This window comes from Oryctolagus cuniculus, chromosome 6 (genome assembly GCF_051225735.1).
Source record: "Oryctolagus cuniculus isolate XC-2025 breed Fujian yellow rabbit chromosome 6, ASM5122573v1, whole genome shotgun sequence".
NCBI lineage: Eukaryota > Metazoa > Chordata > Mammalia > Lagomorpha > Leporidae > Oryctolagus > Oryctolagus cuniculus.
In genome coordinates, this window is record NC_142872.1 from 86,182,174 (window position 1) to 86,197,363 (window position 15,190).

The following is a 15,190-nucleotide window of genomic DNA, read 5'->3' on the forward strand; positions in this document are numbered from 1 at the left end:
TGAGGAAAAGGGTCCCTGGAAGAAAAGGAACTACAGCCCAGTGGATCTCAGCTGAGGAAGGTCTAACAGCCCACAAGTAACGGTACAGACTTCATTCCTCTGTGACCCATGAAACTGCCCGTACATAGAAGCCCTTAATATAGTCAAGCTCTAGAACAGCTAGAAACCAGCGAGATAGGGAGTGCAGTTAAAGAATGGCAGTGCTGAGAAGTTCATTAGGAACAATGCCCACTGATAAAAATCTGTAATATTTGTTCTCTACAACAAGGTGGATAAGTAATATTTGGGTTTAAAATTCATTGCAAACCAACCCCACTGCTGTACAACCCAAATTCAGAAGAGGATTAGGAATATTAGGAATTTAAGGCCCAGATAGGAGTGGATTGGTCACAGTTTTTGAAAAGTGAATTATCCATAAGCCACCCTTAGTTATATCCAAGGCTCAAACAGTGACCTGCGTAGTCTGAGCTGGTGAATTAGGTAAAAACCCACCTAAGTAAATTCTGAGGGGAAAGGGAGCAAAACTAAAGCCTGAGAGGATTTAAAATCCCTGCTTGCCGCACCCGCCACCCCCCGCCCCCCAATTCTTTTAGAAAGTGGAAAACTCTGTTGACAATCCTAGGAACAACACAGCAAAAAGGGACATCTGAGTTCCCAGGTGGTTAAAAAGAACAGATCTGCAACAAAAGGAAACAGGATTTCCTTCCTGATTCCCAGAGGTGTCCTGTGCCTGCAGTTTTAAAGGGTAACTGGGAGGGCTGTGAGGCTTCACTCCCAGAAACAGGAAATGCCTCTTCCCTGATCCCAGTCTCTCTAAAGAGGGATTTCCCTAAACAAAGGTGGCCTTCCTCTCCACTCCTCCCTCTGTAAACTCCGGTGAAATCCCAGCTGCTCTGGGAGCAAATAAATCTTCCCTGACCTCACTCCTCCTTCCCAGACACTCCCCCCAGCCACTGCCCCTAACCATCCGTGTCACCCCCTCTGCCTAACTCTGGACAGACACTTTGCTCTCTCAGCTCAGCTCTGTCTCCAGCCTAGCTCCATCCACAGCAGAGGTGGTGCCCTGTTCACCTGGCGACTCCGAGGATCCTTGTTTCCTCATTTCTTCAGAGCTCTTTACTGGCTGCCCTCAGAGAACTCACCACTGTAGAGTTCCCAGGAATGTTCACGGGAAAAACATCTACTCCGGAGCCGAATAAATTGGTTTGCTTCTACTTGATAAACTCTCTTATCCAGAGGCCTAAGTGACTGGTTAAGCTGGGTTTAGAGAATGTCCCTGCTTTTGAGTCCCCAAGTAAAGACATTAGTTTGTGGGGGAGCACCCTTCATCATGGTCAGGTCTTAGAATAAACGTCTTCCTTCTATATTTGGTGTTTTCATTTGATAATTTTAAATGCCAGTTTCTATTTTTCTTTTCATTTTAAAGACTCTAAGCTACCAAACAAACTATATCGCCCAAAGTAACATTTACATCTGGTATACCTTACTATATTATTAAAGTGCTTTTCAAAAGCACTTCAAGGGAATACCCTATTTTGTTTAAAACACTTTTCACCACCCACATGAAACACAGCGTATGGTGCTTCCATCATGACGCTATCAATTTTTACAGCCTCTCCTTAAGTTTCATAAGGGTAAGTACAATTTTCTTATGCTGATGTACAAATGAAGGAAAAATGAAGTTAAACAACCACACAGAAGTCAGCAAATACCATGGTGAGCTGGAATCCGAAGGAAGCGCTCCCTAACTAATAATTCACACCAGCAGAGCAGACTGCCTCCTAGCGAACCTTGCCACAAAAAAAGCCCAACTGCCTAAAGAACTCAGGGCATATTGTTACAGGATCCCATCATGAAATTCTAATGTGCACACCCCTCAGAAAGCTAAAAGAAAATATATTCAGCCACAGCACAGCAGTAGGAAGAGCACAATTACCTCACTAACAGCCCCATGCCATTTTAAGCTGTCACTCTTAAATATCAAAATATATATATAACATGTATTATACATATATATGTATTGTATATATATAAACATCATATGTATTATATAATATGTATTATATAATATAAATAAATATAATATATAAATATAAATAAATAAAATTTATTATATAATACATATAAAAACATATGTATTATATATAATAATAGTACATTATATGTACTGTACATATATGTGTGTGTGTATATATATATATTTATATGGTTTTACAGAGCTTTCAAAAAAATCTCAGTATCCTGAGACTCAAAGAGAAATTTCATCATACCACTGCCCAATTATCTTTTTTTTTTTTTTTTTTTGACAGGCAGAGTGGACAGTGAGAGAGAGAGACAGAGAGAAAGGTCTTCCTTTTGCCGTTGGTTCACCCTCCAATGGCCGCCACGGCTGGCGCGCTGCGGCCAGCGCACCGCGCTGATCCAAAGCCAGGAGCCAGGTACTTATCCTGGTCTCCCATGGGGTGCAGGGCCCAAGGACCTGGGCCATCCTCCACTGCACTCCCTGGCCACAGAAGAGAGCTGGCCTGGAAGAGGGGCAACTGGGACAGAATCTGGCGCCCCGACCGGGACTAGAACCCGGTATGCCGGCGCTGCAAGGCCGAGGATTAGCCTAGTGAGCCACGGCGCCAGCCATTGCCCAATTATCTTCTACCTGCCAATATTTGTTCTCACTACAAAACAAGCTGATAATCTAAATTCTGTACACTCAATGTATAAGCATAAGAAGATGTGTCAGGAAAAATGGCCAGGAAGTGTCATATTGATTAGACTTCTGAAACACAACACATTCAGCTAAAGAGGGGAGGGTACATCTTCAAGGGGAAAAGAGGTTCCAACTTTTTACTCCATTTGTACTTGGCATTGTTCCCCCTGGGGTGTTTTCACCACAGCCACAGCCACTCCTTGATGTCCTCCCATCTTCCCAACCACAGGAAACACAGAGGGTCTGCTCTCTGCCACCCTCTGTCTATATTCTAGTCCTTATTATGGAGAGGAACAGTGAGGTTGGAACACGCTCACCAGCTTGCCCAAGATCACAGAGCATTCACTCAAACCCAGGTTCCTCCACCTGACTCTCTCCCACACTGCCCCACTGTTCTCACGGTGTGGCACACATGCACACACGCACTGCATCATGTTCTTTAGCGGCTTTCCAGAACCAGTATCTCTCTTAAGGTTTCCCCATCACGAGATCTTTCCTAAACTGTGTCTCACTGATTCTGTGTCAGGTCACTGAAGTTAATCCCGCCTACAACAACCTGTAACAGGGTCATCCTGGCATGCCGCCCTTCACATGTGCAGTTGATGATCATTTCCATTTCAAATAGCATATCTGCATTTTAATAAATGACCTGAAAAATCCTCCTCTAATTAGCTTCCAGTGGGTGGAATTGGCACACTGCATAGACAAGGCTGAAGGGGTGAAGTCTTTTCAATGCCACAATCTTCTAAAGATTCATCCATTTAGGAAAACAAGGAAGAGACGAATCACATGCACTGCATTTGGACTCTCCCACTGTATGAAGAACTCCCTGAAGTGTCTACTGCACTCATTATTGTTGTCTCCTTTGCAACTCATCCAAGGCGTGAACAGCAGGTTCCTAGTAGGTTCCCATGAAATGGAACGAATGGATGGATAGATAGGAGTTGTTTAGAGATGGCCACCAACTGCAAACTATATATTCAAATTAGACTCTATCAGCTGAAGGCTTATTGAGAGAAGATGTATTTTACTGTAGGATTTAGAAGTTAGAACTGAATTTAAAACACTTCCTGGAAGGGCCGGCTTATGGCTCAACAAGTTAAGCTGCCCCTGGAGCACTGGTTTGAGTTCGGGCAGCTCCACTTCCAATCCACCTCCTAATGTGCCTGGAAAAGCAGAGGAAGATGATCCCAGTACTTGGGCCCCTGTTACCCACAAGGAGACCCAGGTGGATTTCCAGGCTCCTGGCTTGGCCTGGCCCAGCCCAGTCTTGGCAGTTACATCCACCTGGGAAGTGAACCAGTTGATGGAAGTACTCTCTCTTGCTCTCTTTCAAATTAATTAATTATTTAAAAAAAAAATACTTTCTGAGCACTGGTGTTATGGCACAGTGGGTTAAGTCACTGCTTGAGAAACTTGTATCCCATGGCAGAGTGTCAGTTTGAAACCTGGTTCCTCTGCTTCCAATGATCCAGCTCCCTATTAATGCATCCTGGGAGGTAGGTAGTGATGGCTCAAGTACTTAAGCACCTATCACCCATGTGAGAGTTTGAGAAGGAGTTCCAGGCTCCTGGCTTTGTCCTGGCCCAGCCCTGATTGTTGTGAGCATTTAGGGATGAAACCAGTAGATAGAAAATCTCTCTCTTCTCTCTCTCTCTGTTTCTCTCTTCTCTCTCATTGTGTGTGTGTGTGTGTGTGTGTGTTGCTCTGCCTTTCAGGTAGGCAAAAATAAATAAACATGAAACATTATAATTAAATAAACAAACAGTTCCTACTTGCAGCAAGTTTATAAGCAACAACCCTCTACCATACTCATTTTCAGGGACTCATCTTTAATTTTTCTATAAATGTGCCTTATATCATAAAGTCAGTTGTAGTATAAATGCTTCTTTCAAATTTAGTTTCCCAAAACACCTTTTCTGTATCTTCAAACAACTGAAAGAATAAGCTATTGAAAGAAACACTTACAAATACAAAATCAAAAGTAGTTTCATAATGAGGACCCAAAGGTCAAGCCAGCCTTCGGCACTTCCATTAGGAGTGGGAACACACGATTGCTCCATCACGCGGTACAGCTGAAAGAACATTTCTGTTTGCTTAATGTTACAATTTATTTTCTATTCAGTAACCTGTGCAGTTTCTGCACAGAATACATTTTAATAAATGGAAGAAAAACATTATGAATCAAAGCAGGAACCATGTTTTTATGGAGTAAAAATGAACATGTTCATTAGAATTCAAGAAACATAACATTTTTCTTTTATTTTTTTACATATGAGGAGTTTCTCTAATTATGACCACTGCAAAGACCACAGCAAAAGTTTTAACTCCTTCATCTGCTAATTGTGCTAGCCCTGTAGGAGATGCCAGGGTACCAAATAATCATAACAATTATTATGTTTTGAGATAAGATGTTCTTATTTGCTGGTCACAATAATAAGTTCAATTTGCAAATTGTTTCTTTCAGCATCAGTCTTAAATGTGGCCATTCCTTTTTTTCCTCCAAAACAACCTCAGTCCAAATTATAACTACAATTGCAAATACAATCTCAAACTAGAGTTGACTTTTCTAGCAAAAACCGGTTTTGGAAAGCAAAACAAAAAAATTTTTAAAAAAAGCACTCCCTGGAGCAGAAGTTGGTTCATCGACTGTTTCCAAGGAGGGTGACCTTCCTCTCCAGATTTCTGTGACACCTCAGTTTACAGGAGTCTACAGACTCGCCATTAGCCCTACCCCAGCCCTAGTTCTCAGGAGCAGCAGGGGTCCCACCGGCCAGCTGACACCACACTCTGTTGCCTTCACAAAACCACTCTGGTTTTGGCCTCATGGCCTGAAAAGCAAGGGCATGGTGCCAAAGCCTCACTACCATCCTCATGGTGGGGGCTATGACACTGGATTCCAGGAGCTTGCAGACATAAAAACATTTACACCAGGGCAGTGCAGGCAAAGGACAAAGCCCATTGTGTTGTCTCTTTCTATCTAAACAAAATGAGCATCAGGAGAGGAGTGGAGTATTTAATTAAGCAGACTACATTCATGCATTGCGTTATGATTTCCGTCAGTTTCCCTGGGATCCTTAACGTCTGAGAAGCTCAGATTTCTCATAACTTACATAGGAGTTTATATGAGGCATTCTTGAAAGTTCCTTTCAAACTTAAAAGACTTTCATTATATCTTACAGATCAAATTCTAAAGTCACTCTATTTTACAAGGGGTTCTCAAACCTGAAACTCCATATGAGATGTACCTGGCAGTAAAATAACAGAAAGACCATATTTCACTATTTTTAAGTATTTATTTGAGAGGCAGAGAAACAGAGAGAGAAAGAAAGAGGGGGAGAGAGAAAGAGGATATTTCCCATTTGCTGGTTCACTCCCCAAGTACCAGCGGGGCTAGGCCAAAAGCCAAGCACCAGCAGCCAGGCACCCAATCTCGGTCTCCCGTGTGGGTGGCAGGGACCCAAGTGTGTCAGTCATGGTCTGCACTTCAGCAAGCTGGAGTCAGCAGCTGGAGCCAGATATGGACCCCAGGTACTGCGACACAAGACATGGGCTTGTTAACCTGTGGGCCAAATGCCTGCCCCCTCATTTCACTATTCACTAGGCAAATTCTTCCTGGGATCACTTCAGAGTAGTAAACCAAACAGCATCCTTCCGACAGGTGAATATGCAGCAGCCCTCAAGATCCAGTCCTTTTCACTATGAGGACACTTATCAGGGAGCGACTCCCATTTCCCTGAAAAGAAGAAACCTAACATATGGCAGGGCAGGGCGATGTGCAAGTACAATATTTAGGATCAGCAGTGCACCGTGGTTATGAGATACGATCTTCACACTATTTTTGGTGGCCTCTTTGCAACCAAGGCCTGGACTCTTCACAACTACAGATGCTGCTCTGCACAATGAACATTTTCTTCTGTTTACCTAATGCACTCAACTCCCCGTAAACAGCTGGCATGTGGCTCAGTTATCAAGGAGCCCTTTCAGAGTACACAGAGAAATGGCCTCTCTTTAAACATAATATAAGGAAAGATAAGGGTTGGTTCTACCATACAAATGGATCTCTTTGTGGGCCAGATAAGCTTAAGTCCTAGACTTTTAGGCCTGGAGGGAAGAAAGTCACTCACCGCCCCCAGCCTCTGCTGGTGTGTGGCAGGATCAGTGCCCCACCCTGACAACACTGTCAAGTATCTGCAAGACGAGACAAACAGATTACGGTGAGTTTCTGAAAGTTAAATCATCGAGGGTTTCTTCTCAGACCATACCCTGTCTACATCCAGCTACTGCAAATCCATTTATCGAATAACTGTGATAGCAGAGATCAAGAAACGTTCGTATTCAGAAAAATTAAAACTCAGCTGTGTGGTTGGTCTCTCAATGCTTTTTTATAATTTTACTTTGGGGCCAACATTACGGCACAAGAAGTTAAGCCACCTATTGCCACATAGCATCCCATCCTGGAACACTGGTTCAAGTACAAGCTGTTCGGTTTCCAATCCAGCTCCCTGCTAATGGACTGAGAAAGCAGTAGAAGATGGTCTAAGGACTTGGAACTTGCCACCTATGTGAATTTCACTGTGGCAAAATGGAGTTCTAGGCTACTGCCTTTGGCCTGGCTCAGGCATGTTTGAGGAGTGAACCAGCAGCTGGAAGAGATCTCTCTCTCTCTCTCTCTTGTTCTGTCTCCCACCTCCCCTCCCTCTCTGTCTTTCCTTCTCCATCTGACTCTCTGCCTCTCAAATACATAAAATAAATCTTAAATAAAATAAAATTTTACTTTATTGATCTAGCATAAAATCTAAATGCCTTGAAAGAACTCTCCCCAAGAATTATTAGAGTAGCTATTTATGTATAAATGTCAACCATAATTTACAGAGAGTTATACAGACTACAGAACCAGGCTATGTTGAAGCAGCAAAATGATGATGTCCACAGACAAACTGTGAAAATAAAAAACACAGCCTGAACACTGAATGTGAGCTTATAGCCTAAACCCAGAACTCCTAGATGTATAATAAAATTTAATGCTAATAGAATAAATATTTGCAGTGGCATAGTATATTCACAGAGCACATTAGTGCGAGCAAAATGGCAAAGTTCATGTGGCATTAAAGTAGGGCTCCATGAGTTAAAACAAATAATGATGTTCAAAGAAAATAAAAGGCTCCCACAGCTGCCAGAAGGACAGATAAAAATTAATTTTAGTGGATCTCAAACTCATCTTAAATCAATAACCGTTTATTCCTGTTAATGTCTTGATGAAATACCACAATGCAACATACACACACACACTAAATAAAAGAATTCCAGCTGCTAAATGCAATCCAGACCTTTCAAGTAATATATTAAGTATGTGGACATCTGTTACGTTTTCAAATAACAGTAGGAAAAACGCAGCACTATTTTTTTTCTTGCTAAGGAACCATCATTTATTTAGAGTATTTATAGCAGAATTCAGGATTCTTTTATTTTTTTTAAGATTCGTTTATTTCATTAGTTAATGAATGATATTCTTCTCAGATCTAGAAAAAATGATGCTGAAATTCATATGAAAGCACAGGAGACCTTGAATAACTGAAGCAAACTTATACAACAAAAACAAAGCTAGAAGCATCACAATACCAGATTTTTCCCGTGGGAGATCTGGAGGAGGCTCCTGGCTCCTGGCTTCGGATCAGCACAGCTCCAACCATTGGGGCCAATTGGGGAGTGAACCAACGGAAGGAAGACCTTTCTTTCTCTTTCTCTCTCTCTCTCTCTCTCTGCCTCTCCTCATCTCTGTGTGACTCTGACTTTCAAATAAATAAATAAATCTAAATCTTTAAAAAAAAAAAAAAAGACATACTACAGGGCAGTTATAATCAAAACAGCCTGGTACTGGTTCAAAAACAGATGTATAGACCAATGAACAGAATAGAAACTCCAGGAATCAACCCACACATCTACAACCAACTTATCTTTGACAAAGAAGCTAAAATCAATCTCTGGAGCAAGGACAGTCTCTTTAACAAATGATGCTGGGAAAATTGCATCTCCATAGGCAGAAGTATGAAGCAAGACCCCTACCTTACACCTTACACAAAAATCCATTCAAAATGAATTTTTTTATTTATTTTATTTATTTATTTTTTGACAGGCAGAGTGGACAGTGAGAGAGAGAGACAGAGAGAAAGCTCTTCCTTTGCCGTTGGTTCACCCTCCAATGGCCACTGTGGCCGGCACACCACGCTGATCCGAAGCCAGGAACCAGGTACTTCTCCTGGTCTCCCATGGGGTGCAGGGCCCAAGTACTTGGGCCATCCTCCACTGCACTTCTGGGCCACAGCAGAGAGCTGGCCTGGAAGAGGGGCAACCGGGACAGAATCCGGCGCCCCGACCGGAACTGGAACCCAGTGTGCCGGCGCCGCAAGGCGGAGGATTAGCCTAGGGAGCCGCGGCGCTGGCTCAAAATGAATTAAAGACCTAAATCTACAACCTGATACCATCAAATTATTATACAACATTGGGGAAACTCTGCATGACATTGGCATAGGCAAAGAGTTCTTGGAAAAGACCCCAGGGGCACAGGCAATCAAAGCCAAAATGGTATTACATCAAATTGAGAAGCCTCTGCACTGCAAAACACTCAGCAATGTGAAGAGGCAACTGACAGAATGGGACAAAATATTTGCAAATTATGCAACTGATAAAGGAGTAATATCCAGAATATATAAAGAGCTCAAGAAACTCAACAAAAATAAAACAAACAGTCCAGTTAAAAGATGCTCAAAGGACTTGAATAGGCACATTTCAAATGAGGAAACTCAAATGGCCAACAGACACTTGAAAAAATGTTCAGGATCACTAGCCTTCAGGGAAATGCAAACCAAAGCCACCATGAGGTTTCACCTCACCCCACTTAGAATGGCTTTCATACATAAATCAACAAACAACAGATGCTGGTGAAGATATGGGGGAAAAGGACCCTAATCCACTGCAGGTGGGAATGTAAACCAGTGCAGCTACTGTGGAAGACAGTAAGGAGATGCCTCAGAAATCTGAATATAGACTGATCCTATGACTCAGCCATCCCACTCCTAGGAATTTACCCAAAGGAAATGAAATCAGCATATGAAAGAGTTATCTGTACCCCCATGGTTTTTGCAGCTCAATTCACAATAGCTCAGGTATTGCAATCAACCCAGATGTCCATCAACTCTTCAGCTGGGTAAAAAAAATATGGGGTATGTACACCATGGAATACTATACAGAGATTTTAAAAAATGAAATACTGTCATTTGTAACAAAATGCATGCAACTGGAAAACATTATACTTAGTGAAATAAGCCAGTCCTAAAAAGACAAATACCGAATGTTCTCCCTGATCTGTGGTAACTAATAGAGTGCCTAAAAGGTAATCTATAGAAGTGAAACTGACACTTTGAGATGTGATGACTTTGAACAGCCCTTTTCTCAACTGTTAAGGAACGGGTATTTCTGTACTATTTGTTGAGCTCTTTACTTAGTGTAGGGTTAATCTTATGTGTATAAAGTTAATTAAAATATATCTTAATAAAAAAAGAATGCAATTAGGAGAGGGAGGAGGAAGAGTGGGAGTGTGTGTGCAGTGGGAAGAATCACTGTGTTCTTAAAATTGCAATTATGAAATGCATCAAGTTTGTATACCTTAAATAAAAGGTTTCTAGGGATAAATAGATAAATAAATAAATAAAATTATGTAAAATTTAAAAATTAACTATTTCATTACTTGAAAGACAGAGACAGTGATCTTCCATCCACTAGTTCCCTCCCTCAAATGGCCACATCAGCCAGAACTGAGCCAGACTGAAACCAGGAGCCATCCTGGCCTCCCACTTGGGTGGCAGGTACCCAAGTACTTGGGCTATCATCCACTGCCTTGCCAGGCAATTAGCAAAAAGCTGGATCAAAAGTGGAGTAGCCAGACTCCACCTGACATTGCCATATGTGATTCCAGCATCACAAATGGCAGCTTATCCTGCTGTGCCACAACACTGGCCCCCAGAATTCAAGTTCACAAGATGACAGCATGGTGAGAAGTATCAGATGGTGGTAGAGGCATGTGTGCTTCTGAAAATGAAAGATCTCAAGAGGAGAAACCAAATGACACTCTTTAGCCATCTTGTTAGTTGAAGGAACTGCTGCCGAAATTGTTCACAGTCACAGATTGTGTTAATTTTTAAAGCAGCGTCAGTGCTACTGACTGTAACATCAAAAATACATTCAGAGTCATTGTTATACACATATTTATCATTTTAAAAAGTCAAGGTGGGGCAGGCATTGTGGCATAGGAAGTGAAGCTGCCACCTGCAAGGCCAGTGTCCTGTACGGATGCCAGTTGGAGACCCAGTTGCTCTACTTCGATCCAGCCCCCTGCTAATGTGCCTGGGAAAGCAGCCAAGGATGGCCCAAGTGCTTGGGCCCCTGCATCCACATGACTCCTGGCATTTTTGCGGCCATTTGGGGAGTAAACCAGCAGTGGAAGATGTTTCTCTCTCTCTCTCTCTCTGACTTTCAAATAAATACATACTTTTTTTTTTTAAGTCAAGGGGAAAAGCATTGATGGATTCCTACAGAAAGCCATTCCTCTGTGTCAACAAGCAATAGACACAGTAAATATTTGTTTATAGTGTTTGTTTAACAAACCATGCCTCTAACTGTAAGTGAAATCAACAAAATGAAACAGGGGCATGGATATGTTATTTGGATTGCCCTCAATTATGTAGTGTTCAAAAGAAACACTGAAAAAAAATCATGTACCCCAAAGGGTAGCTGGTCCCCCTACTCAGCACTGTCTCACTGGCCATGACCTCCTGTCAGTCTTATCTACCTAAGACTGAATTGGTTAACCTGTTCCTCTCTGACAGTATTCTTCCACAGGGAGTCCCCTCCCCTGCTTCCCCCCACCACAACAGCACTCCCCTCCTTAAAATCCAGCTCAGTATCCACAGCTTCCCACAGCACAGGGAACTCCCTCTAATTCTCACCCACAGCACCTACACCCTCCAGCAGACACAGCTCTAGGAGCACTCATGGAAGTATATTCTCTGCAACTGGGTCAGGGGTGAGCTGGGATAACAAAGAATAGTATCATTCATCACTTATTTGGGAAAAAAAAATTACACTCAGTAATTCCATTATCCTAAATATAAATATTTCTGCAGAAACAAAATCTCACCACCAAAACATAGTCTCCCATGAAAACCAACCCCTGCTGTGCTCAGTGGACTGCAGCAGGTAAAACGCTACTAGGTAGCCAGACCAGTCTGAACATCTGGAGGGGAAACGCTGTGTGACTGCAGAGCAAAGAGCTCCGATAACTGACCGCCTGGATGGAATTAAACCTCCCCACAGCTCTAAGTCCTGTGTGTCACCAGCAGAGCCACTGGAGTCTCATCCTGAAGCTCTGGCCCACCCAGTGACGCCCATCTCTCCATAAACATTTGATTCCTATGGTGCTCTTGTGAGGATCGACTGAGACCCAGTGACGACACAGCCTTCCAAACCAGCAACTACAACAGGATGAGGCCTAACCACCCAGAGCATGCCCTGACTCCCTCCTTGCCCACTTCCTTGCGATTTGCAATTTTCTATCCTCTCTCCTCTTTGACACATCCTTCCATGAACTCTTCCTTCTCAGGCTGGCTGAGAATAGGGCAGCAGCCAGAGCCACTGCTTTAAGGCAGTGGAGATGAGAGGTTTTTTCTATGCATGGAGGAAACAGCTCCTTGGAAGGCAATGCGTGAACACCTTCCCCACTAAGGCCTTTTAGGTTCCATCTTTCCCCATCTAAGTACTAACCAGGCCTGACCTTGCTTAGCTTCTGAGATCAGATGAGATCAGGCATGTTCAGGGTGGTGTGGCAGTAGACTAGGCACCATCTTCTACTGTCCACACCATTCCATAAGTCATCTTCTTGGTTTGACTTTCCCTGCTCTGTCCTTAAAACATTGAACACATCACTTTGAGGGCTTCAGCCTTTTTTAAAAGTCAGGAATATCATGAGCTTCCAAATGAGTTTTTTAAACATTGTGATTAAAGTCATGCTGAGAAACGTTTCAATGTAATCCTTGAGAGTACACCTCGCATTTACATAAAATTACAGTCGTGATTTCCAGTCACTGCGCAGTTCCAGAAATGAACTTCAGCCACGACAATTCTGTATGTAACATTAAGTAGATAATGTGTGGCTGGTAATGGCAGAGACAGAAGGCTGGCATCCCAGCAGCCGCCAAATACACTTGACATGCCACCAAAGGATGACTTCCTGGGAACAGAGTTCTTCATGGAAAGAAACATAAGCAAGGCCTGAGCAGCCAAGGGCAGCCCCTCTACTTCACCAACACAGAACCAACACTGTGCACAATGTTCCTGGCCGTGTACTGAGTGATGAGGGTCAAAAGTACAACGAAAGGTAGACCCTGGGGGCTGGCGCTGTGGCACAGCAGGTAAAGCAACCACCTTCAGTGCTGGCATCCCATATGGACGTCGGTTCGAGTCCTGGCTGCTCCACTTCTGATCCAGCTCTCTGCTATGGCCTGGGAAAGCAGTACAAGATGGCCCAAGTCCTTGGGCTCCTGCACCAGTGTGGGAGACCTGGAGGAAGCTCCTGGCTCCTGGCTTCGGATTGGAGTAGCTCCGGCCATTGTGGCCAATTGGGGAGTGAACCAGGGATGGAAGATCTCTCTGTCTCTCCTTCTCTCTCTGTGCAACTCTGACTTTCAAACAAATAAAATAAATCTTAAAAAAAAAAAAAGAAAAGAAAAGTAGACCCTGTCTTCATTAGCCCATAGCACAGACCATTCTGTGCTATGGCAGCAAACTAGCAACTATCCTGGGAACACAGCAAGGGACAAATGAATTCTTTCTGGGAAAGGAACTCAGAAAAAGTCCACAGGAGACACAGATAACAACTGGCTGGTGAAGAAAGGACAGCTAAGAGTTCATTAAGAAAGTATATAGGGAGGGAGTCCTGGCCAAAAGAATCACTCTCCAAAAATCCTCTCTCTCTCCCTGCAATGGTTCAGGGTGAATAAAACCAACCTGCTAATTTTAAAAAGCTTTTAATCACTACTGAGATTTCTCCAACAGTTACTAGTTTTCAGCTCATCACCTATTCATAGCACCTACTGAATTTGCACAGGCAGCAGAATTTTACAACAGTCATAAGAGTAAGAGGAAGCTTAATAGTACAGATTGCCTTTATGGCCAATTGCTCATGTTCACACTCCAAGCCATTAAACTGTAAGGGAAGCTTCAACTGGTGCCCCAAGCTTACATTTCATAAAGGACTTTTTTTTTTAATCTTAGCCTAAACTTATAAAATTCATGAGCTGCTCATCTACTTTTAAGCTAAACCCTTTTCAGTAAATCTCTAAACACTTTACTTGGACAGCAAAAATTTTTACAAGATGATTCGTTATTTTACCTCCATGGGAAACGCTTTGAAATTAACCGTGTGCTCAGAACCGCGCTGGTTTTCTCTTCCCCAGTGAAATCTAACTTCATACAATTCAAATTCATGCCCCTGAGGCAACGGTCCTCCCGACAGAACTGAAAAAGAAAATAAATTTCATTGAATTACATTCACAAATTTATCAGCAGAACATTATAAACGTTAGCGACTTTTTTTTTTTTTTTTTTTTTTTTTGCCAAGTAGCTCCCATGAGCTCTAAAGATTAAATTCACAAAGCTAAAATGAGCCATACATCATGACTAGGAGATATGTTTATGTATTTATTCACATTTATTTATTTATTTATTCAAGAGGCAGACAGACAGACAGAGCTAACATCTCTGTTTCATTCCCTAAATGCCTGCAACAGCAGGGGCTAGGCCAAGGCTGAATTCAGGAGCTGGGAACTCACTCCATATATCGCATCTGAATGGCAGGAATCCACTGAGCCTTCACTGCTCATTAACATTAACTTGCTCTCAAAAGGATTTTATGTTGCTTTTATCAAGATACTTAAAAGGTCTGGATTGGCAGGAATCTGACTCAGGAGCCAGAGCAGGGACTCAAATCCAGGTACTCTGATCAGGGATGCAGGAGTCCTAACTGGTATCTTAACTGTTAGGGATGCAGGAGTCCTAACTGGTATCTTAACTGTTAGGCCAAGTGCTCACACCTACATTTACTTATCTGGGTTTGGCTGAGTGATATGGTTCTTAACCTCTTATATGTTTTTAGTCTTCCAGTAAATGGGAAAACAAATTGCTCCCTGAATAGCCTTGATTAAGAGACAATTATATAGACTCAAGAGCAGGTGTTATGGTGCAATGAATTACAGCATCTCTTAGGGTACTGGCATCCCACGTTGGGGTACAAGTTCAAGTCCTGGCTACATCAGCTTCCAATTCTGCTTCCTGCTAATGCATCCAAGAAGGCAGCAAATTATGGTTCAAGTGCTTGCGCCCCTGCCACCCACATACGAGACCTAGATGGCATTTCTGGCTTCAGAGCATTTG

At 42.7% G+C, this 15,190-nt stretch overlaps 1 protein-coding gene across 1 annotated transcript in view; it reads right to left on the reverse strand.

The window, feature by feature from the left end:
* The window catches only part of CA8 (carbonic anhydrase 8 (inactive)), a 125,518-nt gene that overhangs the window by 92,194 nt on the left and 18,134 nt on the right, over positions 1-15,190 (reverse strand). The window contains exon 3 of the mRNA XM_051843756.3: positions 14,151-14,275. Coding sequence (XP_051699716.1) covers positions 14,151-14,275 — 125 coding nt within the window. The remainder of the gene's footprint in view (positions 1-14,150; positions 14,276-15,190) is intronic.